The sequence below is a fragment of the Pelmatolapia mariae genome, linkage group LG4 (assembly GCF_036321145.2).
Source record: "Pelmatolapia mariae isolate MD_Pm_ZW linkage group LG4, Pm_UMD_F_2, whole genome shotgun sequence".
Lineage (NCBI taxonomy): Eukaryota > Metazoa > Chordata > Actinopteri > Cichliformes > Cichlidae > Pelmatolapia > Pelmatolapia mariae.
In genome coordinates, this window is record NC_086230.1 from 30,929,456 (window position 1) to 30,956,811 (window position 27,356).

The window sequence follows — 27,356 nt, forward strand, 5'->3', positions numbered from 1 at the left end:
CAAAAATAATAAAATAAAACAACAAAAAACCAAAAACAATACTGTGCTCTGAGACGGTGATGCACACTTTTGAGGCTCTAAGTTGGGGAACAGTTTACCAGATTACAGATTACTCTCAATGAATACAGTGTTGTTCAGCGCCTTGGTAATAATTGTAGTAGTAGGTGTAGTGCACAGATCACTCCAAACATGACCAAGAAGTTCATCAGCAGTTCTTGGGAGACCTCCACAAAGTCACTCTGAAGGACTTTCACAGTCTGGTAATGAAGTGGGTTTTTGTCAAAGATGACTATAACGAGGGCCGCTGCATCATCTCAGATATGGCTCATTTGATTCGTCCTGAACGAATCAGAGAATGTGATCACAAACTAATTCTCTAATTCACAGGACTATTGTATGACAGATCACCTCTCCAGTTAATCATCACAATCATCTTCATCAGAAAAGTGGTTTATACTTGTTGTGACGCAGAAGATTCTGCAAATCATTATAATACTTTAAGTCTTTAAGCACCACCCAGCAACCTTTGTTGTGTCGGAGTTATGTTCAAAAGCCATATATTATTTTAGGTATAACTCTGCATTTTGTAGTTGTTTTGAGAACAAACTACATGTGGGTAAGTAAAAACAGATGACCTGTGTTCTAGACAGTAATCTGTTCTGAGTCCACTGAACCCTAGTAACAAATAAAGAGGAAAAGCTGAGATGGTCTGGGTATGTGCAGAGGAGGAATATTGGATATAGTGGACAGATGATGTTGAAGGTTGAGCTGTAAGGCTGGAGAAAAGAAAGAGGAAAGCAAAAAATTAAAGCAAAGTGAATTCAAGAATAGAATTCAAAATCTCAGTTTGAGGTTAATTTCAAATCTCTTTTCATTATTAACATTTTACATTTCAGCCAAAACCTTTGCTGTCTTACCTGTATTAGGATCCTTCTATTTGAAAAAAGTAACTGATTGAATAAGACGGCTGTTAGGTTTGGCGTAGAACGTGTTGGGCATGCTCTGTTTGAACCCCTTTGAAGGTTGGTGCTTTGAGTACACCTACATCGGAAAAAAAGTGCAAAACAGCAAAACTACTTAGTCGGTTCCACATTGAATTAAAGTTATGACCTTTGCTATGGTGAGAACAAGAACCTATGCCTCTCATCAAATTGAGTGAAGTAGCTATCACATTTGGATTCTGGTAATATTAGATGTTGTTGAAAGACACTGAAACGAGAATTCTGACTTTCAAAAGGCTGACATGCAGTAACATACCCCTCCCAAAAAGTTTAGCCATCTCTCTACATCAGGGGTGTCCAACTCCAGGCCTCAAGGGCCGGTGTCCTGCAGGTTTTAGATATCACCCTGTGTCAACACACCTGAATCACATAACTAGTTCATTACCAGGCCTCTGGAGAACTTCAAGACATGTTGAGGAGGTCATTTAGCCATTTAAATCAGCTGGACACGTCTAAAACCTGCAGGACACCGGCCCTTGAGGCCTGGAGTTGGACACCCCTGCTCTACATGGTCATATCACGAAAGGTTAACTTCTCTTTGCTTTTACCAGCTTATGTCACTTTTTCTCCAGTTCTGAAATCTTCACTAATTCCATCCCCTTAAGTCTGAAAGACTTCATCATAATGTTTATATAGGACAGAGAGCATTGTATCACAAAAAGGACAAAAAAATCAAATACCTCAGAATAACACATTGTCTATAGTAAAAATGTAGCAGTCTGTCTCAGCTACCACGGTGAACTCATCTTATTAGCTGTTAGCTTATTAACTGTTAACTAACGGTGTCACTGAATGAGAACTGCTTTGCTGACATTTCACTAAAATGGGTTGGAAAAAAGTGAAATCTAAAGAAAAGTAGAATACTTACTGTGATACAAACATTTGTGGTTCAATGAGTCTTCAGTCCCACCCACTCACATTTTAAAATCAAACTACTGCAGACACATGGGCGGACCTCCATATTTGACAGGAAATTACAGCATTAGTGGAGTCTTTATTAGTACAAAAAAAAAACCTAGATAAAAAGGTCAGATGATTGTTTTTAAAGCATGCAGTTGATGCAGATTTTTTTAATGGCCTAATAACTTAACTGCAGTAAATGAATAATTTTTAAGTCCAATTGTTTTTTAAATGTTTAAAATGTTTATGAAATGTTCCAAAAAGAAATAAAAGCAACAAAAAAGAGAAAGAAAACAACAACAACAACAACAACAAAAAAAACAAAAACAATTTGTTAAGCTTTGTGGATAATGTTAGTGAAAGAACCTGTGAGCAACTAATAAAAGACAAGGACACTTTAATTCTCGGTCCCTGTTCACTCATTGTCTTTTCCCAGAATCTAAATCAATCCAGCTGCTATAGCAGACTAAAGACTAATATCTTTTATATTTGGGGTTCAAACTGACACCAGGAATCAAAACCTTCCAAAGATGTCTGCCATATAATTTAAATAAATTAGTAAAAGTAGCAAGCACTTAATAGCCAAAATAGTCGAAGTTGATCCAAAACAATAAATTATGAACTAATTCAAATGTAAGAAAATTTTAGATGAACATAAGCTATTTGAGTTAGTAGGACTGTTTTTAAAAAATTAAGTTGAATTACTTTGAACATTTGGTTTACAGTGTAGATGTAGTCTAACCTCCAGCTTCCAACAGTTTAAGGTTTATCCATTCTTTAAGCAGATAATCGTAACAGATTATGAATAATACCTGCCTGTTTCAACTGTTATGTGGCATTTAAGTTAAAGTGACCATCAGTTTGCAAAAGCAAACACAATATGTTTGATTGATTTCTTGTATTGTATCAAAATAGTGAATTTGTTGCTCAGTAAAAGCAATTTTAAGTGCTTTGTACTTGTCTGCTTTGTAATTAGAGCACATATGCTTGTACCCAAACTAAACGTACATTTCTTTTACATGTCAGTGCACTCTGATGTTATTTATTTGCTTTGGGGCGAAAAGATGGCATGTTTTTCATGATACAGATGAATGATGAATTCAAAAATGGGGTTATAAATACAGAGGGTTGACTCATACATTGGGCTGATACTGCCATATCAAACATAGTCCAGTACTTAAATATATGTTGTCCAGTAAATGCCAGTGCGAATACTTTATGACAGAACATAACATAGAAAAAGAGCAGTGCATTAGTTAGCACTATTGCCTCAAAGAAACCCCTGGGTTCTTATGTACCACCTTTCTGTGTTTGCATTGGTTTCTCCAAGTTCACTAAACATACATATCAAAGGCATGCATGTTAACTGATTCTAGATTGGCCTGCTTGACTGTGAGTGTGAATGATTGTCTGCAGCCAGTTCAAAATTAGTGCAGATGGTTGGACTGATGCTCTTTGACAAATTTAGAGCTTTTGTTTCATTTTGCGGGTGTTTGACTGACCTGCAGACACAAAGAAGATCCCTGCGCTGAGGATGATGTTGTGGCGTGACTTGTAGAACTCACTGGCAGCTATACACAGGCCTCCCATGAAGAGCAGGATGACGCTGAGGATGGGGAAGATGCTGGAGGCTCGCACCGCACCTGGAAATCAGTGGAAGACGGGAGAGGGAAAAAATTGGGGAGAGGGAGGCGAATGGAGAATGGGATGTGATTTGGTATACACACAGAGGGGAGGACAGCCAAAAGGGCAAAAAAGAAAGTGGGGGAAATGGCAGGGATGAGAATAAATCAGAGGGAGCGACAAACAAAGACAGAAAAGCATATTAAGATCCATTTCAGCATCTGGTCCTTGTTTGTGAGCACATCCTAATCAACACCCCAGCAGGCCTGTGAAAGACTCCATCAACACTGTCTAGTGAGTGTGTATCCCCACAGTGAGCCTGTTACCCAACCTTATGTAATCACACTGCTTGACTCTACCTCTCTCTTCCTTTGCACACTTCTCCACACACCACAGAGCAAACCGGTTGCTTCATGTGAAAGGCAGTCCACAAAAGCGCTACGAGACTCTGGCATATATATGAGCCAGGCCGCAGTGCAGAGGGATACAGCCTCTGTCTTTGAAACAAAACAGTGTCCTTGCAGCTAATTATCATGAGGAAAAAAAATGGAAACGGGATAAGATGTTACTTTTGAGGTCAAACCAGGGTCATAAAAGAGCTGCACTGCACCCTGGGGTGTCAGGTAAAATTAGAGTTTGAGAAGCACACAGTTTCTCTCTAACAGTCACCTCCTGCCATACTTTTGCCTCTCACACTTCAATTTCCCCCATCCCTCCCCCTCTCGCCTGTTTAACATGCACACTTAGACTTTCATCAGGCTGGTTAAATTTTCACCACTTCACCTCATCTCCCCACGTTGCTGCCGCCTCAGCACTTTTCTCAGCTTCTCCCCAAAGTGCTGACACGGGGCTGGGTGGCTCTGTGTGGAGCTTGGCCGCTTGCACCTCCATGGGGACCAGCTGGAGGTCCCAGCGGCCCTTCTGCCTGCCTACCCGCCGCCATTCATCACTTCCCTCCTCACTTGATCTCTATCCTGGATCCGTTTTTCTCCTTCCTGCTGAGCACCGTGAGGCTTCTTGGCTGATTGCTGGCTCAGTGGGAAAGCTACCTTGTGCCCTCAGGTGGGCTGGTTGGCATCAGCTAACAGCTGCAATGCCAGTGGTGGCCACAGCTGGCAGGGCGTTCACCCTCCACTGGGCTCTCACTGGTAACTACAGCAAGATAGGTGACTGCTGAGGCTCTGTAAAGTGTATGTGATGGATGCAGTCATAATAAAAAATGAATAACAATTAGAAAAGAGTTGGCTGCTTGATTTCTTGATCTCACTCAAGACTATCTTCATCAATTGACCCCAAGCAGCAAACTCTACAGCTGATAAATGAAGGCAGCATCAATGTGTCAAAAACTGCAGCTCTGGCATTCAAAAAGGATGTACCTTTGTTTTGATGAAGGCAATTCCAGTACATTATTTGTATGTCACTTTGCACTAATTAGCAGGTATCTGTGTCTGTGCATTGCAACCATACACTCTATGGGTGCAGCAAGCTTTCTACTTTTGGCTGATAAGTTATCCCTTCACCCTCTTATCCCAATATAATTATATCTAACTCTGAAAGGAAAAAGAGATGTGAGTGTCTAAAACTAATAGGTGATAATATAATAGCTATGTCTATCTTTGTGATAATGCCCTAGGGTGTTTTCTGACATTCAGACCTGAAAACATTGATAAATTCAGTCATGAATTCTTCTAAAGTTTTATAGGCAAAGATGAAAAAACCACAAAGTTTTGATATGACACTTGTGACAAAACTGAAATACAGTAAGTCTGTTGGTACTCCAGAGTAAAGCCTGAGTAAAAAGGCATGTATTTAAAAACATATATCTCATATCATCCACAATAATACAGAGCTCCAGTTTGAATAGCTCTTATAGTAGCTCAACAACTTGGAAATTCACTAAGGGCAAAACAAAAGTTTTTGTCAAATTGTAACCATGCTGTGATTAGTCTCTTAGTAATTTGATTGGCTGAATAAACTGATATAGGCCATAACTCCTCGGACTGAAAAGTGAAGGCCAGTGAGGAAGTGCCTTAAATCTGCATTATTTCTAATGGCCAGCAGAGGGCGACTCCTGTGAGTGCAGAAAAAATGTCTGTTTGAAATCTAAGGGGAAAAACAATCACTGGTTAACTTAATCTATGACTTTAGCAGACAATTTCCTGATAAGGTTACAGTTTCAACTGTTAGTGTCAAGTTATAGTCAACACAACATAATGTTGATTTTGTGAATAATGGGCCCAACTAAGGCCAAAAAGTATGATAAAGTTTAAAGATGGAACAACTATTGACAAGTTGCTGGATTAAAACAGTACACTGTCTCTTAGTTTCTCAGTCATATACACCCTTTTCTCTTTCAAAACACCAAGGTGGCAATGGCAAAGCTAAGCTTGAGGATGCATTGGTTACATCAGCCAAAAATCAAGAATTGAGGTCTTGTTTACCATAAAGCTGAGATATGGACAAACACAAGAAAGATAACACGGTGCTGATAGTCTGTTGAGACCACGACAAAGAGTTTTGGTTTAATTCCCTCCTGTATCTCTAAACCAACTGAAACTCACGCTGAGCTCAGTGCATGGTTGGCAGCAGCAGTGCCGGAGTGGGCTACACTGCAGAACTATTCAAGCAGTGGTGCAGAAAGTGAAGTGAGCACACAGAGGTTTGGATAGGACATGCATCCTTTCTCTGACACTGGCAACTAAGATTTTCAGCATATAAGGTGTGGAAAGGGTATAGCCAGGTAACGAGGACCTAACCACAAACTAACAACAAGTAATGATTGCGTGACAATTAGGTAATATGAAATATCATCAGCAACAAAATTTAAGGATATGTCTTCATCAGGTTTTCACATAAAAAGGCTGTTAAAGTGGCAAAAAGCAGGTAGGCAGCAGGTGAGAAAATAATAAAAATACTTACATTATAGATCCACATCCCACTGACAGCGCACAGGAGGAGGCACATTGTTCACAGGTTTCATAGACTGAACATTCAGCTTTGGTGTGAAAGGTACCATTGTATGGAAATAGCACCTATTTGGATAACAGTCTATGACTGTATTTTTGGATGTTATGTAAAGTGGTGTAACGGACAGCAGTGTCATCCAACACTGCTGGTCCAGAGCAGATATTTCAACATCTAGTGACCACACTGACCTGAAATTCAGTATGGTGATTTGTGCTCCCCCAGAGGATGAATGCTAATGATTTTTGGTGACCCCATGACCTTTCTGTTCCGGGCACTACGAGGCCAAAACAAAAACAAAGTGAAACCGCTCCTCATCCCTAGAGGATTCACACTTTCATGCATTATTTGATATTTAAAATTTTAATGAGTATATGACATTTGGTGGGTTTGTTAATAGATCCAAACAAATATATAGAATTAATTCTAATGATCCCAGAGCTGACAAACAATTATTTTTTTTATCTCCAACACTGCCAACAGCCTGAAATAAATTAAATAACGTATGATGTTCATTCTGTTCTGCACTGTACATGGACAAGATGACAGTTATCAAATAAATTACAATAAAAAAACTGCTGCTTTTACATTTTACACAGAAATATCTGTTCAAAAAATGCAGACTGGATTTGTTTAAATAATGTTTGTCTGAATGGCCATCTGGGACAATGAATTCAAGGCCCACACTGTCACACAAATGCTCTTTACTTTAGGATTTATGGATTCACTTGTATGTTTTTAAATGACGTAAGAATGCTCTGCCATACTTTTTATTTAGGATGTTACTATTTAAACAACTTGTAATGTACTTAAAAAAAGAAATTATGAGATACTGCATGGAAACAAAAAACTGTTTGACTTTATTTTTTTACCTTTTATATTGTAAAAAAAATGCTGATAAATTCAATTACAAAAAATAAAAAATCCGATATATTCCATCCATCTATTTCCTGCTGCTCCAGATTTCGCGGGAAGCAGTCTAAGCAAACACAGAGACTTCTGAGGGGACACCGAGGTGTTCCTAAGACAGCTGAGAGATATAATCACTCCAGTATCTCCTGATTCTACCCTCTGGTCTCCTTCCAGAGGCAAACAGGCAAAACATAAAATCAGACCTTTAAATTTTAGTTAAAAATTCAAGTTAATCATCCAGCATACCAAAGACAAGCAAATGAACAATTAAGTGGAAAAATCTACGGAGAGCTTCAATGAGGTGGTATTTGTTAAAATTTCTCTGCTATGAGCAACATGGACAGAAATGATTTAATATGTGAAACCTTAGTGCTTGATCTATAAAGGACCTATAGAGCATTCATGTTTCTGACATTTCCTTTAAATTCAACCTAGCTGATCAAAACAAAAGACCTGGAGCACCTGGTTTTGGATAATAGGATGAAAATGACTGAGCTGAAGAGATTCACGGCTCAGTAGCACCTTTATGAAACTGTTTCTGACCTGACATTGTAATGTCTCTGCTCCCTGTCCCACCCACATCCATCATGCCATCATTCAACATCACGATGTACTTATCGTTATATTTAACCTTGCCCGGCCACTGAGCTCCAATCTGTATGATGAAGAAGACTTTAATGCCGTTATTCGCCACCTTCCATTTTTCTTTCATGTCTGTCTCTGTCTGCTGCACACAGTCATCTCGCCATCTTTGTCACACAGCAAACGTCCCCCATCTCATTTTTTCTTTGTCTCTCCCCCCCCCCATTTCTCTCTCTCTCTCACTTAATTTGCACTCAGTCAAAGCACAAGGCAGTTTGAGAGATAAAGTGTCATCTCGCCCTCCCCCCTCTCTCCCGCTTGTCTCCTTGCTCATCCACAGGGGATTGTGGGGTTTTGAGTAACCAGTGAGGGGGGATGATTAAATATTAAGTTGTCCTGAGAGTTGACCCCGCTCCTGTGTCCTGCTCTAAACGCACCACTCTTCCTAAATGCCTCCCCCTCACTCTCTGCCTCCCTCACCGCCTCTCCCGTTAACCCCGAAAGTATTGACCTGGCCATTCACAGCACATTACCTGGGTGAGGGCACGGGGGCTCTTTTTCATCCATCAGCTTCATTTGCAGGGACAAAAGAGGGATAGAGGGCCAACCAAATTTATTGATTGTTGACAGTGGGGCTGTTTAACGGGGCGGGATCTCAAGGTGACACTAAAGTTGAGGAAACCTCAGAGAGGCTCAGTTGCAGACAAACTTAGAGAGGAAAAGGAAGCCGATTTTGACTTTATTTCACTAATCAGTTGATACGCACATTAGTTAGCAACAAAATGTAACTGAGAATTTTGTCCATCTTAGTCCAGAACAACAGCCGACAGCTTTGATTCCTAAAGCTGCTGCTAAGCCTTTACAGATTGTATTTATTAATTTAAATGTCCATCAGTATTTGAATCTAAATGTGAAATTTAATTGCTTCAAAATTAACAACTGAACAAATAAACAATTAGTGTTGACGAGCTTATTATGAACATGAAAATTCAAGACTGATTGGGTACTCAAGCTGTGAAATTCAAGACATGAAACCCAGAAAGGAATGACTGGGATGTTATAAACAAGCATTCAGCCCCAAAGGCAATTGGTTAGATATCTAATATTAGATGCGCTTTTATTAATCCAAAAATAAATGCTTATAAACATGTTATTTTATATATAGTAATGAAGCAACACCTTATGAACCCTTACACAAGCAAACTAATCCTTTCAGTCAACAGCACAATAAGCATTAGCAAATGTAAGCAGACCCTTTATAAGCCTTTAATATTTGAGCCCTTCTTGTCTCTGCAGAACGAGTGCCTCAGGTATCAGAGTTTCTGTGAAATCCTGAAAGCAATGAAAGCGATGCTGTGTAGTTCCAAGACGAGAAGCTCCAACTCATTTGCATGGCTTCGAAGGTCAGCTGGCCTGCAGTGCCACTCCGGTCCTCTGCATCCCCTGTGCTAACATCCATGTTTAGCAGTGCACTGAAAAGTGCAGTGACCTTCACAGTGACCTCCCAGCATGCAGTGTGCCTTCACTGGGATCAGGCAGTAGTTTGCTGCGCCAACATGCCCCTGGGTTTGGCTGACCACGCGCTATCTCAGAAAGAAAGGCTGAAGTCCCTGCAGATTTTTCATGCCAGGATGCACTCTGTTCTCCCGTGTAATACTGAGTGTGTCAGTGCTCACTTATCGTTTGTATGAAGCTCACATAGCTGTGTCTCCGAGCAGCTTGTTGCCTGCAGTGAGGGCAGAGGATGGGAATTGTTGGATGAAGACTGGGCAAATAACTATGCCCCCAGGCAGCGAGGCTGCATGTCTGAGAGGCCACCTATTTAAAACCAGTCCTTTCTCAAACTACATTCTCAGGATTTCACATCTTCACTTTCCATCTTTATAGGATCAGCTGAGCCCCCGTCAGAGTTTTGGATCCTGCCTGGAGGGATGCTTAAGCAGAGAAGCATCCCCAGGGGGATGCAGGCAGAGAGACTGACAGGCTGACAGATACACGGGGAATAGTCACTGCTGTGGATGGGTGAGTGGTGAAAAGACAGATCTATGATACGCCACCTCTTTGTCCTTCTTTTACACATTTACAATTAATGCATGCTGTCTCTGATATATATAAATGATTTTTTACTGATTAGAAATTTGTATCTGCACAAAGTCACAATGGAATATGATTTTTGCTGTTTTTTAAATAAATTTTAGTGGATTATTTAAACATAGCTTCAAATAGTTTCACATAATGAAAGCCATCCATCCATCCATAGGCAAGAGGTGGGATACACCCTGGAAAGGTCATCACTCCATCGCAGGGCTGACACACATCCGTCCTTAGTTAACAAATGAACCCATAAACAGTTAAACAAAATTTTAGTTACATAAATCTCACCAGTTTGAAAACTACTACCTTAAAGGCATGGCCTCAAATGACTTTGAAATGCGGAACAAGGTTAAAGGAAGAAACTCATCAGGATCACTTTCTTTACAAGTGTATGACGGGTCATTGTCCCTGGTGTGGGAATATTTAAATTGTATTTTCTGCTTCTTTCTAAAAGAAAAAATAATTCTGGGTCATGTTTGGATTTTTTTGGTTTGCTACAGCTTTGTCACTGAGGAAGAATATGTAAAGGTACTGGATGACTGAGCATGCATCAGGTCAAGTAAAGGTACTGTTACAACGATGTAAAAATAAACAAACGAACAAAAAAAAGAAAGCAAATTAGGAGCAAAAAACATTATTTAGACAGTTGAATTGTGCATGCATTCCCCCTTGTGAGTGATTGCACTGCAAATACTGATGCACTGTAATACTGTAAGTAGTCTAGGTCAGCACAGTCAAACTCATTTTAGTTCATGGGCAGCATGCAGCCAAAGTTTTAGTGGGTAAGACCAGTGAAACTGTTGTACTGTAAGCTATGTACAACAAACAAACAAAGAAGCTTTGTTTTTCATCAAAGGAAGTATAGCTGCATGGAGAAAATGTTCAGTCAATCTGCTATTATTATATGCCCCACCCCCCAAAAAACCAACCAACCAACCAACCAACCAACCAAACAAATAAACAAACAAACAAAAACAAAAGACAGCTGTTGTGAATCAAATAAATGTGTCTGAATGGCAGGCACTGCATGTCTGTGACAGCAAGATGGCTGTAAAAGTGACAATTATTCACACCTCTGGCTCAGATGTGGGTGAAATTACTGTAAAAAAAAAAAAGAAAAAAAAAAAGTCTTGATGCACACTTAATCATCCAGGTAAGGAAATCCTGAAAAGTTGATTCTGTTGATCAGGGCTTAGCATTTTTACTGCAAAAAAGGAAACGTTATGTTCTTCTCTTCTGCACACCTGCCACATTAAACCCAGCGGTGTACCAGTTCTGGCTTGCAGGCTGTGCATTTGACAATCCTGACCTTGGTGAATGAAGTTGAACTCTTTTACAGAAACCAAGAAAGGTTTATACAAAGGTCTGCTAGCTTTATATGACTGTTTGAGCACATTTAGTGATGCTTATGATCTACACAAATGCTATATCTTCACAGCAAATAGAAAAGGTCTGATTGATGATTATTATTAAGCAAAGTGGCTTAATTCTGACAGAGCTGCTGAGAGAGGAGGGTAAAATGTGTGGTAAATCACTGCCAATCTCAACAATCCCATCCAAATGACAGCTTTAACCTCTGTGCTAATACGTAATGACGGCAGTGACCTTCGCGGTGCATTTTGTTTCTGAAGCCCTGACTTCAGACCACATGAAAGGATCCTCTCTGGAGTCCTGTGATTAGCACCGAGGTCACAGTTTTGATTTAGGTTGAGGTCACCATCACAGAGAGCGGAGCATCTCGACTGTTTTATGTCGTGACCAGTGTTGGGAAGGTTACTTTTAAAATGTATTCCATTACAGAATACCGAATATGTGCCCCAAAATGTATTCTGTAACGTATTCCGTTACGTTACTCAATGAGAGTAACGTATTCTGAATACTTTGGATTACTTAATATATTATCATGCTGTTTACAACAACATGAATGTACTATTGCTGTGATTTATCACGGCTCCGAACCGTAGTAAAGGGCCCTCTGGCTAATACGTCGGGTTTCGTGTCGGGCTCGTAGCTGAAAAATAGCTTTACTTTGTTGTCTGGGTCAACTTTGCTAGCGAGAGACAGAGAGAGGCGTTGAAAGGCTGCTCCAACAGAACTTATTTTTTCCGGAGGAAAACACGAACACGGTGTACAGTCGAGTCTTAATAGCTTACTTACAACTGGGCTCGTCAGGCACTCTTCTTGGCTGCGGTGGTTATTATCATATTTACATGCTTCCAGCTCCCGTTTCTGCTCCGTGACAGCTCGGACTTTTCCTTTCTCTCCCTCCCTCGCTCACAGACACATAACGTGTATGGCAGTCCATTCTCCCTGCAGCACGGACTACACTGCCCATGAGGCTACATTCTTTAGAGCTATACCTGTAGCATTCTGCCTATTAGCTTAGCACAACAACAACAACAAAAAAGCGCTCTCACACCCAGGAAACACGCAAGAGAGAGCGTCACCCTGTAACCATGGCAACCGTAACGCTGCCGCCTGGAACAACAGAGCGTAGCTGTCAAACAAAACCCAAACAGTCCTGACCCGCGACAATATGAAACAGGAAAGTACCGCCGTGTAATCCATTTATTTCAACAAAGTAACTGTATTCTGAATACCACCTTTTTAAATGGTAACTGTAACGGAATACAGTTACTCATATTTTGTATTTTAAATACGTAACGGCGGTACATGTATTCCGTTACTCCCCAACACTGGTCGTGACATAAGTTTAGGAACTTTTCTGGTGATGAATGCTCCTTGCAGCTCTCACTTGCACTTACATTAAAAGCTGTATCATGGCTTATACTATATTTGACTTTAGCGTTGTTGTCCTGCTGATAATTTGGTTTGAGGAGGTTGAGTTTGATTTCCAGAAACTTCAGGATGGTAAACCTGTTTTGATACATTTGGAAAGCTCTGTATGGCACCAGCACAGTACTTTACACTACCTCTCTGTTATACATCCATTTCTTATCTACATTTGATGATGCAGATGCCAGTTTAAAGTATAAATTGTTCTGTGAAGACCAATGAAAGACCAATAAAATTAAAAGTCACTGCTTTTCTCAAACTTTAACTGATTTCTTCTCATACTGCTTGGCGTCTGTTTGCCTTGTGATGATTGGCACTTTTCTATTTACCAACAATATGATTGTTTTTTTCCTTCTTCTGTCAGGAGCTGAAATGAGAAATGCCGCATAAGTTTACTTTCCCCAGATGGACTAAATCCCACCTACTGTGATTTTATTGAGCCGGAACACTGTATATCGCTGCTATTTGGTTTCTCTTATGACAACAGAAAAGTAGTCTAGCAAGGAGAGTATCATTACAGTGTAGTGATAATATATTATTTTTTAAGGCTTGAGTAACACTGTGTGCAGTTTTTTCTCTTTTTTCTTTCTCTGTGCAGACATCCTGGCTTCAGCATGATGGGAATTATGGAAGCGGGTTAGCCCCACCCATCCCTGCCATCCTGCTATCATGCGTGCCAACCTGCTCGCAGAGACCCAGGGTGAGAGTGGATACTGTGTGTACTGTATTGATTGGCACGGCTGCAGCTCAGGCTGGTGTCCGAGCTCTAGCACTCTTCTGCATTGGCTGACAAACAACTTAATGAGACTCAACACCCATGCACACCCATGGCTGGGCTTCACTAGCAGCTGGTCCTGCTCACGTCACAGTGGTTCCACACTTGCAACTTTTGTCCAAAAAAAAAAAAAAAAAAAAACTACTACCACTGAGGACTCACAAAGCAAACTGAGAATATACAAGTCAGAGTTCTAGTCAGATTCCTATAAAACTACAGTATATGCGTACTTTTTTTTTTTTTTACCAAAACTTCTTATTCTTAAGAATTCTCCTATTCTAGTAAAATGAGACGTGTTATATTTAAAATTCCAGTGCTCAAGCCAAGGCTTCATCATGGAACTTTATAAACTAGTGGGTGATGTCCCATGTGGCTACATTCTGTCATACTGTCTAAGGACGACATAAAAATGTTCTGGGGAAAGAATGCAACATATTTTAAAATATATTTAAATCTTTGTTCTTTGACAACACACAAAAAACACATACCAGTAATCAGGGTCCATTTTATCTTAAAGTCCTTGTAGTACAATATCATCCCTATAGAGCACTTCGCTCTCAGACTGCGGGCTTACTTGTGGGTCCTAGGATATTTGGAAGTTGAGTGGGAGGGAGAGCCTTCAGCTTCAGCCGCCTCTTCTGTGGAACCAGATCCCAGTTTGGATTCACGAGTCAGACACTGTCTCTACTTTTAAGATTAGGCTTAAAGCTTTTCTTTTTGATAAAGCATATAGTTAGTGATGCTTTTGTCCTGTCTTCCTCTCCTCACCTCCAACCAGTCGCAGCAGATGGTTGCCCCCTCCCTGAGCCCGGTTCTGCTGGAGGTTTCTTCCTGTTAAGAGGGAGTTTTTCCTTCCCCCTGTCGCCAAGTGTTTGCTCATAGGGGATTATCTAAAGTAAGTGTTTTCTCTGTAATAATTGTAGGGTCTTTACCTTAAAATGTAAAATACTTCGAGGCAACTATTGTTGTGATTCGGTGCTATATAAATAAATCTGAATTAAACTGATAAAAAGACAAAATTAAACAAATCTTAAAAGTTCTCCTCTCTCAGAAAGTTGCTCTATAATTCCTGAGCAACTTGACCACCTGACATGTTGAGGGATGTCTGTAAAATGCTATTGAGTGCTCTGTATATTTTGAAATGAAGCTAAATGGTGATAAATTAGGCTAAACTAAAAGTACAAATGACTAAACTGCACTTTTTCATTATTTTTATCTCAGTAAAAACTCACATAGGAACCTAAACTGTATCTTTTGCCTCAGCTTTTATATATTTTATATATATAACATAACATATATAAACGACTGTAGAGGAGCAAGCCTTCTCTGGTATTAACATCAGGACAAACACTGTACACCGGGAACTTCATGGCATGGGTTTCTATAGCTGAGCACTTTCTGTACATTTAGATGATCCAGTAGTTTTGTTCATATGCTGTATTGCATTGTATAACATATTCACGTGTCTAAACATGCACACTGTCCTCTTTACAAATGCATCTCCCTGCACCTTCTATCCCTCCCCTCTGTCTTCCCCCCTCCCTCTTTCATTGATAGGGCTGAGAGGAAATTAGCATTGGCTCTTAATCAGCCTCCCCCAGCCCTAAATGTGCTGATGTGCAGGATGGGGTCATGCTAATCAGGTGCCTCAGCTCCCGGGCATATTGACTTAATACTACAAACGCTTATTAATCCCCCTCCACATCTCCCCCCTCCTCTTCCTCCATACCGAGCCCTTTCACCGTCCTCGTCCTGGCCGTGAGGCTCCCCCCTCCTCATCTACCTGGCATCAATCACCCACAAAAAATATACAGTGTAAAACGATGTGCACAGACAACGGAAATTAGCTTTGGTGGCTAAATATAAAATTTGAGAGAATGCTTGCACAGCTTTCATCCTGTTTCTGAAAGCTTATCCGTCTTGACAACACGCGTCGCAGGCAGAATGCAATTCAACTTGAAATGACTGAAAAATAGATGCAGGTTCTACTCACTGGCATTTGCAAAGTGGCACAAGAACATTAGAGTTATTCACAACTGATGCTGAAGACCCCTCTTATTTATGTATTGTTAATTTTTATTTATGTATGTTTTTTATTTAAGTCACTTTAAGCAAAACAACAACAATTAACTACTTGTGGCTGCATATTAGCAAACATTACCTGGAAGTGAATGATGTCGAAAGGACCATGAAAATACCTAAAGTCTCACAGGACAGTTAGGATACACCCTGAATAGGTTACCAGCCACCAGCAATAATATTTCACATATGAGCTGTGTCCCAAAACGTCGGCTGCATCCTTCGGAGGACCCAGCCTTCGCAGTCTACGTGGGCCGGGTCCTTCTAAGACCGAGAAGGCCGGAAGTGCGAGGCTGTGAAATAGGACGGTCTAGCCTTCAGATTTGCGTCACCGCTGTGTCGGTGGAGTTTAATAAACTCGGCCGTCTGCTCCTTGCTATCTAAAATATAACAGGGCACTGGCGTAAATTCTCGACCGTCTCACACTTCTGTTTAATCAGTTTTCTGTTTGACTTTTATTCAGCTGTGTGAAGATCCCGGAGGAACTCACCCGATGGATTAATAAAGTTTTATTTAATCTAATAACTTTGATCTCAGCCAAACCGGTTTACTCCGGAACAAATAAAACACCGAAAAAAGCCAAACAATTACATTTTTAAGTTATCCGAGTGACTTATATATCATGTTTAACCTGGGTAGCGAAAGACAGCGAGGGTCTGTAAACGATGACGCCGGGAGTCTGCTGCTCTCGCCGGCTCTAGTGAGCCTTGAACCCCGGCTAGGTATCGAGCTGGTGGGTAACAGACGTCTCTGAAAAGGATGGCACACTTTTGCAAATATGCAATGTCTTGATAAACCAAGCAGATATTTGAAGTTTACACAGCTACTTTCTCAAGTTTATTTTGTGACCCAGAAAGATTAATAAGAGTAATTTTAAAACTTAGTAGCGGCCGCCATTGTTGGAAACTGAAATTGGCTGGGCCGCGCTATGAATTCTGGGATATAGTGGGGCACGAAGGACACACCCGACCCATCCTTCAAATTTGGGGAAATGAAGGACGCATTTGTCGGCCGCATTTGAAGGAGTCGACGAATTGGGACATCCTTCGTCGCCTGGCTGTGACGTAATCGGCCTACAAATGCGGCCTCCGAAGGATGCAGCCGACGTTTTGGGACACAGCTATTGGCTACTTAGAATCACCAATTAACCTATCATGCTTGTCTTCACACCATGGGAGCAAACCGGAATGCAGAGAGAACCCACAGAAGCACATGGAGAACATGCAGTTCTAAACAGAAAGACCCCAGCTGGCCGACAGATTTCAAGCAAAAACCACAGCTTGTGTTAGCAGAACCCCCCCCCAGCTAAGCTACAGTTAGTCACATCATTTGAGGATCTTCCACACTTTTAATCTGTTCCAAGTCACAGCTGAAGGATGGTAACGCAAAGATGGACCATAGATAATTGCAATAGTGCAGACTGCCAGACAGCTTTAATGAAGTGCTGTGAGATGGTAGAAAGAGGGCCAAGTCCACAACAAAAGGAGGTGGAGTCAAGCAGCAGACTTTCACATAGGTTACTGGGATTTAAGTCCCGTGTAAAACAAATAGCAATGAGAAAGTAGGTTTGAATGATTCATAGTTTCAAATAATCTTTATTTACCTTAAATGGGACTTGATGCTGTTTGTCAGGTCATTCACTCACTGACACGAGCTGTTGTTGCTCTTCCCTTTTTGAGGCCACACAATTTTTAAGTCAGCCTAATCAGAGTCAACTTTCTGTCTGAGATCACCAAGAATATCCTCTCCCGTCATACATCATACAGAGCAGAGTAGAAAAAAACTCTCTGAAACCTGAACTTTCTTTTTCATGTTCTGACCTCAGTACTTGACATGTTTGACATGGTTAGCATGCACATCCACCTCTATGACTTTATATATGACAAAAAATAAGAAAAGCATAACATGACTACTTTAATGATAACATTATCCATGCCTTACCACTTTTTGGTACAAAGCTTTTGTCAAAAAATTGATTTGATTTGATTGATTTGAACCACCAGATGACAAAGATCTGAATACAATCCCGTGATCTTCTCACATTCACCCTGCTGTCATTAAAGCCAAGGAGTTCTCCCACCGAGCACTGCACCATCACATTAACATACCAACGCATGCAGGCCGGTCCGTGGTACACTGTAAAAGAGAAATCAGTTCATGTGACAGGCCTGCTCTCACAGCTAAAGTTCCCTTCACAGAACACATTTCAATTACTGTAATTACCCTCCACTCCACTGCTGATGTCCCCACAGATCACGCCTCACTGTGTGTGTGATGACGTCTGGCTCGCTGCCAGACCTTAGCATGACCAACAGCACACATGCGGGGAAGGAAACGCCCCACTGAGCTGCCTCAAAACAGGTTTGAAAGTATACATATATCATGAGCAGTACAAAGCTTGTGTGCTTGCAGCTGCTTTAAAAACCCAATATTTTAATCAACATTACAACATATTTTACTTTAAATAGATTTGATGAAAGTTTTCTTACATCATGCATCAAACTGGAATCAAGAACAATATACAGAGGCATGATGTGGCCAAAATTGTGCTAAGAATCTTTTCACATGGAGACAAAAATGGTGGCCAAAGATCAAGATTTTATCAAAATGTCAAAGGTTAATTACACAGTGACGTCATAAAGCTTTGCAAAAACACATTTCAATACATTCTTCAAAGCTATAACTCAAAAACAGAAGGGGACATTGTTACCGTGTTTCCTGTGTGATCACATAAAAAAAGAGATATATGAACCAAACTGTGCTGCTCCTCAGGTTTCCTTAATCCATGTTGCTTAACTCATCTTAATCTTCTTCTCAAAGTTTCTACACACAGCTAGAAGCTTTTTGTGCGATTACCTCAGAAAATTGAATGATGAATAAATTTACTGACTTGTGTTGATCAGAGTGTTAGATACTGTCAGGGTGGAAAATCTATCAGAAGACTTCTAATGCAACCAGGGATGTCTACAATACCTGATTTAAATATGTTCGCTGGCACCTCTGGACTGTTTTCAGTGAGTATACTATTTATAGATCTCTCTGTAGAGATCCCTGATATCTTCTTACACTCGTGCTGAATCTCCTCCAGATCAAAACTAATCTTTCATCTTGATTTTCATTTTTTTGGGAAGTGGATGGTGTCACAGGTGATCCAGGTGGTCCAAAGATTACTGAGAGTTCATTTACAATGAGCAACAAGGACACAGAGCAAAGTTCAGATCGTTTCCTCTGAATGGTCTCCATTAGGAAGGTGCTTAAGACGTTAGAGTGGAACTTCTTGTTGACTGCAAGCTCCTGGAAGATCAGTTTAAGAACTAAAGAGCATTATCCTGGTCTCCTCACCTGAGGTTCTGCTCTAAAGCTTGGAAACTGTGAGCTCTAAAAATCTAAAAAAGCAATCTGAAAATAGCTGCTGTGCTGAAAACTGTCAGAGATGATCTTAAACGGGAGTTTAGCATAATCTAAATGGCTGTTTCACAGAACTTTTTGATCAGCTACAAAGCAATGGGCAATAAGCCTATCATACTCACGTGTCACAAAACGAGGAACCTGCTATTTACACAGCGTAATAGTACTAGATGTCTAAAACTCCATACTATACACAGCATCCCTCTGAAATTAGTGTTAAGACCCCTGTTCTTTATAATTTATCTACTTCCTCTTTGAAATATTCATCATTCTGGAATACAGTTATATTTTTATGCTGATGAAATGCAACTTTATGTGTCTACAAAACCCAACACCTTAAGGCATTCACCATCTGGATGACGATCACTGACAGTCAAACTAAACAATAAATAAAGTGACATCATCCTCAACGGTTACTTTTTACATAGATGGCTGTCCAGTCCACACCTGCCCCCGTTTCAAAAGTCTTGGTGTGGTCTTGGACAATACTCTTCTTCACTGCCAACATCACTAATGCCTCATGTTTAGCTTACTTTAGTCCAACAAGACTCCGCCCCTTTCTTTCTCATACCCAAACATCATAGAACTCAAGTAAAAATATCCAATCCCTATATATAGAAAAAATGTTTATTAAGATAGTTATATTGCTCTCTTTGCATTGAAAGAGCCTGCATACAATTTTGTTGTACTTTTTGTATAATGGCAGTAAAGATTCTGATTCTGAAGTTCTCACGTAAGATTGCTGTAGTGCCATTTTGGTCTTCTTAAAAAAGATTCAGATTTGACAGAACCTCTCCTCATCCAGCTTCACTGGCTCCCCATTCTCCAGCACATCCAATACAAGAGTCTGCTCGTTCCTCCCAAAGCCCTCCATGACTCCATGACAGAGACAACAGGCTAAGGGCCACATAAGAACCTCCTGCTAAACGCAAGTCAAATTGAGTTGAATAAAATCATTCTAATTATTATCTAAACTACAGAAAAATGAAATACTTTCAACACAAATTACCTTTTACTTAGAAGCTCATTTCCACAAATTTATCTCATGCGGAATTCATGTATTGAACCAGTTTCTTCTTTGGTACCCAGAGGTATTTTTTTCTCTTTTGATTGCATATAGATCAGCTTTCTCTCTGTCTTGCATCACTGCATGAAACATTTTCACTTTGGTTATGTACTGCACAAAAAGCCCACAAACTGTCAAAACTGACTCTTACTGCTCAATGTTTGAAGATAAAAAGAAGGCACGTATATAATTTTCTATCAAGCGATGGGAAATTTCAGCCTGTTACGACTCACAACTGATGAATAAATGTGTAAAACTGATCTGAGAGGGTGCGGCCGTTTTTTCAAATGTCCCGGTGACAGCGGACCACTGTGGCTCGTCCCGTATAGGCTAATCTCATTTTAATGTGAGGACGCACTCCCTCACCTCTGTGTTTTACAAGCTGAGCTTCCTCTATATTCTCCCTTAATAAGATATAAAGTTAGAGGGCTAACATTCACTCGGTCACCCAGGACAAAAATGATTGGCTATTAATTTATTGGCCCGTGTCTAAGCACTGTATGTTTTATGTATTAGGCAACGGATTCCTTATTTGTTGCCTTGGATACTGCAAAAAGTACAGGATGCTCAAGGTCAGTGCGACCAACTAGGAACCTGCTGAAGCAAACACTCAGGCTGGATACTAACTACCACCACCTATTAACATATTTTATACCCGTTTGATAGCTCGTTGGGTCCCATCCCTCCCCTATCTATCTCTGCACACACACATACACAGACACTATCAAAACTCATACTAGAGACTCACTGCACCGCTCTGCAAGCTGGTGTGATTTCTACCCCCTGCCTGTGCCCTACAAGCCCCTGTGTGTCCTCCCCCAGACCCATTGATTTTATCGGGCGACACCAAAGCCAGTTCAGGCCAGCGTCCAGTCTGCCGCAAGGCCTTAGGGTGACATAGGCCATGAGAAGCCTGTCCTTCTGTCATCAATGTCAGCGAATACTTCCAGATCAACGCATGCAAGCAGCAGACTCAAGGCTGGATCTGGACAAACAAAAAATCTGTGATTAAAGTCTCCTCCTAAATGGAAAACATTTTGCATGTGATATTGTTTTTCATTGACTTCACATGCTGAAACTACTCGCCTGTGGGCCACTGTAAATAAATAGTGGGCGCTCACAGCTGTGCCCTCATTCTACAGTGTACACTTATCAGACTAATACATTCACACAGAAAAAAACAAACAAACTTGAATTGAATGTGGGATTGATCTTTGAAGAAACAATACAAGAAAAAAAAAAAAAACAGAAATACAAATGGTATTATTGTTCTTATGTAAACCTACAATAACTGATTTTTGTAAAATGGTATAAACACAACACTGATTCATAAACTCATTTTTAAAATGTGATATGTCTTCTAAGTTAACTGCTGTCATATTTGTATCAACCTCATAAACAAATAAACTCAGTCTGACTCTATGGTTCATTTGTACTATAAAGACATTGATTTTAGTCACTTTTAATTATTGACATTCTAAAATATGTAAATTAACATGATTTGTGAATAAAGCAAAATCAATGTCTAATCTAGAGCTAAAAACGTGCCAATATTAACATTTGCATCTAGTCTGCTTTAAAATGATTTTACAATGCTTAATGTTTTGCACGTTTTCAATGATTTATAGGTTAATAGATCCAAATAGCTATAACTATTTTACAGTCAAAGTACTAACATGGATATGTAACTAGTTAACTAAGTAAGCTAATACTGAAATTCAAAGGTATGCATGCAAATAATCTTCCAACCACCTTAGATTTATATTATAAGTAAATAAGTACAATTAAAGACATTTTAAAATTATTAAATGCTTATTGCTTTCTTAAAAAAGTCCTCCTTTTACCTGAAATTTGGTCAACTTGTAGATAAGAAGTATGAGGAACAAAAGACCTCAACATCATTGAAGCAGTGTGGTATCATCTCAGCAGAGAACTCACTAAAAGGCAGCCAACATCCAAGTTTTTTTAATGCTCTTCAAGAAGTCTGGAGAACATTTTTTGAAGACTACTTAAAGAAATTACAAGACAGCTTGTCTGAGCGGGATCAGACTGTGTCCTTCAAGCATGCTTATGTTATATTTGATTCCATAAATCGCTTCACCTATTGTGGGATGGCTCAAGACTTTTGCACAGCACTGTATATTTATCTGTCCAAATTTTAATCATCACTTGGTTTTGTGATGATTAAATCGAGGTGAGTAAAACATTCCCAAAACTGCTACTGCAGAAAATAACAAAGGTTTGGATCATATAATCAACAGTTTGACTAATTCAAAAGTTGAAGAGGCTAAATACTGCTAAAAATAATATCAAGAGACTAAAATGCCTGCCTGTGACTAACAGTTAATTTCCTGCTCCAGCGTGGATTCACGGGCATCCACATCTCCTCCCCGCACATGATTTTTCCCTCTCATTGCTACACGTTGTTCAGTTTTAGTATTAGCAGATTGCATAACTAGGCGTTTTCTTCCTCTGTTTCTTCTCTCTCAGCTGCTTAGCGCCCAGTAGAGCAGAGGATGATGGGAGCTCCAACACGGCATGATCTAAAAACCCAGTGGCGCTTTAGTGTGCCTCAGCTGGCTTATATAACCCCGTGTGGATGCGCAAACTGCCTTGCTATTGGGAGAGCTGGACTCACGGAGCAGACACACACGCGCACACAAACACGCACACAGAGAAGCTACTGACATGTGGCGTGCTCGTATGTATTTGTACATGCGTGGATGTCGGCATGAGGACAGCAGATCTGTGCATGTGCGGTGGAGCGGGGGTGTATGTTGAGCACAGTAAAGTCAGATTTGTCTGTTTTATGCTCGGCAGCCACATCACCGAATTTCTCCCTCCCTCCTCCTCACTATGCTGTCTGATGACATCACCAGTGTGTCCCCTTGATTTTGGACGCCGTGCTCGCCGGTGATGTCACTTCCGTCGGGCCTTCACCTGAAGTGACATCATTCCTGTTGCATAACTATCCCCTCTCTCCCTCAGCTGCATGTGAGAGCAAAGGCAGCTTTTCTCCATCTTTGGCCACCCAGAGGCACCGTGAAACTCCTCATTATGGAAATGCCAGGTGTGTCCGTGAAAGGGAAAAGCGCCGATGTATAAAAGCATCACTGGGGTTTAACATGAAAGACACGCATACTGCATCCCACATGACCTTATAGTGCATACGGGATAAAAAAACCAAACATGCAATGCTGCAAATCATCGTGACTGAGATGACATGAGGCACTGTGCAACTCCTGACATGTAAAACTATGAGTGTGAGGTGTGAGGGTGAAGAGATGCAGAGAGAGTGAGAGAGACAACGACCGAGAGAGGCCTGACCTATATAAGAAGGAGGCTGAAATATTTATGGATGTGAGTGTCCTAATTGGCAAGCTACTGGGAGCAATGCGGCCTTCTCCTCCAGTCACAGCCTGGGAAGAGGTTAACGTGCGCGTGCACAGAGCATCAGTGGTCTGAGGGCCAGGCCGCTGCTTCTACCCCATGACTGTCATCCTCAGCCTGAGAGATGCCTTGTTATGAGTGTGATCTGCTTTTGCCAGGGCTATGGCATTGTTAGAATCATTACCAGAGCTGTTATCGTAACCGCGGTGCATACGGGCGGGAACAACCGCTCAGAGCGCTGAGTCAAACGCAGCCTAATTGGCCGGGCTTAATCTCCAGCACTGGCACACACCGTTCGGCTGTCTGTCAGGCCTCGATTACAATCCCTGCAGACGAAGACGAGAGGATGGACACTTTCTGACTTACAGTTTCAAATCACTGCAGGCTGCAGGGGGAATGAGGTCAACCAGGGCATCGGGACATTGGCATTTTTATGAAGTATGACAGAGCGTTAAAGCTGGCACCTATGTTTAATTATGATGAGTGTTAATGAAACGTAAAAATTCCAGATGTCAGTACTTACAGAAAAATATAGTTATATGACCAAGTCATCTACACATCTATTTGTAGCAAACTTTAGAGAGTAGAGTTCAAATATTTTTAACTCGGATGAAGCTCACACCCGCCTTCTGTATCAAGCTATTAGGCCTCATTTATTAGCAGTGCATATACGCAAATCTGCATGTAAATCAGTGATTTATCAATATTTCTGTACCTGAATTTGTTTGCACGTTAGAAATGCGTTAGAAGTTCAAACCATATGTACGAAAAGATGACAAAGGCCTGGCTTTCTTTGGAAGTTTAAAAACAAATCTTGAATACTATAAAAATGAATACTACTTCTCCTACTACTACTATTACTATTCAGAATGTTTATTTGTTCATTATTTAGAGTTTTCCACAACACTATGAGACACAAAAATGTCAGGATTGCAATAAAATTAAAAAAGAAAAATGTAAAGATTTGTAAGGAAAACAAAAAGTAAGAGGGAAGGTCCTACACCTTTCCTTTTACTTTAACCTTTATATTTAAACATAATTCAGTCTTACTTACTTAAAATTATGTTGTCTTTAGTTAAAAAATGACAAATCGTTTCTGGATATTATGACTTAGTCTCATTTTCGGTCAAATGATCACATGCTTTTTGCCCTCAATCTGTCTTATGCTTTTTCTAGTAGTCTGTTAGTGTTTTCTCGTATCAACATTGATGCCAAAATTATGATTTTTTCTTGAATCGCCGTGAGTGTCTCAGGGGTAATGATATTCAGAACCAAGGGGATGCAGTGGGGCACTTTTGCACACAGAGTGCACACGGAGAAGTTTGAGTAGTGTGAATATTTCCTGCTGTGCAATGAAGAACTGTACCTCAGTATCTACAGTTCATGAGTGACAACTGCACCACACACTTCAGCAGAACAGAAACATGTACAGTCACTATCAGCTATCAGCAGGCCTGGAGCAGTCACAAAGTTACAAGTGTCCATATAAACTTTTCAGTGTGGATATGAGGACTCCAGCCAATGCGTTTCCAAAATCAGTATTACACTCCAAAAAAGTTTCTCTATGAAAGCTGTGTTAACAGATTGCATTACAAGAAAGAAGGCAGCCCATAAAATTTTCTTCTCTGTCCTTCCAAAAAAAAAACCAAACCAAATTAAATCCACTCAAAGAAAAAAGGATTTAAAGCTTAAGTGTGCTCATAAAAGTATTAACAATTAGTTACTGATTATTATACAGTGTTTCAAAAGAGGGGAGAAACCTCTAAATTGAATTTCTTATCTTTTAAGCAAATACAAAGATTAATGGGACTATTGACCTAGTGATAGTAACAGCACCTCATGAGCTCAGAGTCAGTGTTGTGATTTTTAGGATTAGCAGGCAAATGAGTTCGACAAGCATCTCTGTCTTGCTTGCACAAAGAAAAAGAGAGCAGAAATCAATGGGCTGTGTTTACAGGGTACACAGCCGACTGTAACACTGCACGTTATGTTACACACAGCCAAGCAGTAAAAACAGACGAGCTGCTTGGCAGGGCTCAGCCTGGGCAGCCTCACGCTAAAGGCAGGAAGAGACGGTGCTGACACACGGGCCAAGAGCAGCGACTGGCACCGTGCTCCAGTCTGAGCAAAAAGTGGAACAAATTTCAAAAAGAGATTTTAGAAGGAGAAGCAAAATTCCTGAAGTGATTTTTTTTCTCGTGTGGTCACTTTAAAGACAAACAGAAAAAAGTCACAATTTTTCTGTATGTGAAAGTAAAGACTGAATATATACTTACGTAAGAAGTACTCAGATGGGTCTGCTTCATAATCTGTTTCCTCGGGAAAGTGGTCTATCTGTTTACACATGCCTTTGAAGTTTCCTGTTGAGTGAAAACAGAAAGAGGGTTCAGGAGAGCTCTAAATGAAACACTGCAAAAATCTACAACTGGAGCCAGTTTGATATCAGACAGACACGTCGACCTTTTACACTCCATATCATCAACAGACTATGTATCTTCAGTTCTATAGAGGAGGGAATTTGACTTTCCTCAACCAGTTACTACTGGTGTACCAGATTGAATCTAGCACGTGGGCCATGCCAACATTACTTGTTTTGTTGTGTTGTATAAGTGAAGTAGATAAAGGTAAAAACCGTTTTGCATGTTCATGTTTTTGTTCTTCAGTTTTTCTCAGTCTGACTTTTTAAAATATCATTTTCACAGCTCCACAACTTGGATGACAGGTTCAAAGGTCCTGACCAAGTCATGGTTGTTTTTTTTTTTGGTCTTTACTGTAAGTTAACTGAATATTTTAGGTTTCAAACAGTACATGTACCTCAAGGTGCTTTATACTGTAAGGTAAAGATCCTACAGTAATAAAGAGAAAACCCAACAATCAGACAACCCCCAATGAACAAGCACTTGGCGACAGTGGGAAGGAAAAACTCCCTTTTAACAGGAAGGAAGCCTCCGGCAGATCCAGGCTTGGGAAGGGGCTGTTATCTGTTGCAACTGGATGGGGCTGAGGGGAGCGACACAGGACAAAAGTCCCACTGTGGAAAAGAGCCAGAGTTTAATACTAACTATTAATTAAACACAAACTGGTGTATGATCATGCACAACACTTTTGTTCTTTTAATGGTCAACACAGACAGTGTCATAACAGCTCATATGAGTGGACTGATCTCTTTAGAAAGCACACCTGAGCATCAGGCCTCTCTGGCAGCAGTTGGCAGCTTGTAAACAAGAGCTGTGCAGCTGGTGCGACCTGGAGCTGCTCCAACTGCCGTGCAGAGAGAACCTCATCTCTTTTTGGCTGACACCTCGCCGTTCAGGTATGCTGTCCATCCAGGAAACAGCATCCCTCTCCTCTCCCCTCCCTCCAGCTCTTCCCTGCCTGTCTGCTCCATGCAGAGATCTGGCATTGATGAGGTCACTCAGGGTGACGTGGCGGGGGAGGCGCCCATAAGGCATCCATTATGGTCACCTGCTGGTGCAGCGAGGAGGAAGATGCCTGGCCGTTTGATTGGACCAGATTAGTGTTTCATTAACTTCTTCATCTCCTTTCCCTCCAGCGTCCCTCTAATTAGGGGAACAGGTGTTGGTTACCATGGTGCTGAGGAGGTCTTGGCAGCGAGGCATGATGGGCACAGCGGGATGCGGTTATTGGTCTGTGAATGGCCCACATGCAGCGGTGGGAAGGGGACCCCCTGGTGATGACCACTCAGATATTAAAGAGAGCGTCACCTGACAAAACAAGACATCAAAGCGCACTCGATCGACTCTCT

At 40.7% G+C, this 27,356-nt stretch overlaps 1 protein-coding gene across 1 annotated transcript in view; it reads right to left on the reverse strand.

Moving 5' to 3' along the window:
- Window positions 1–27,356, reverse strand: part of cacng2a (calcium channel, voltage-dependent, gamma subunit 2a) — an 81,179-nt gene that overhangs the window by 2,268 nt on the left and 51,555 nt on the right. The window contains exons 2-3 of the mRNA XM_063472423.1: window positions 25,867–25,950; window positions 3,404–3,544 (exon numbers count right to left, since the gene is read on the reverse strand). Coding sequence (XP_063328493.1) covers window positions 3,404–3,544; window positions 25,867–25,950 — 225 coding nt within the window. The remainder of the gene's footprint in view (window positions 1–3,403; window positions 3,545–25,866; window positions 25,951–27,356) is intronic.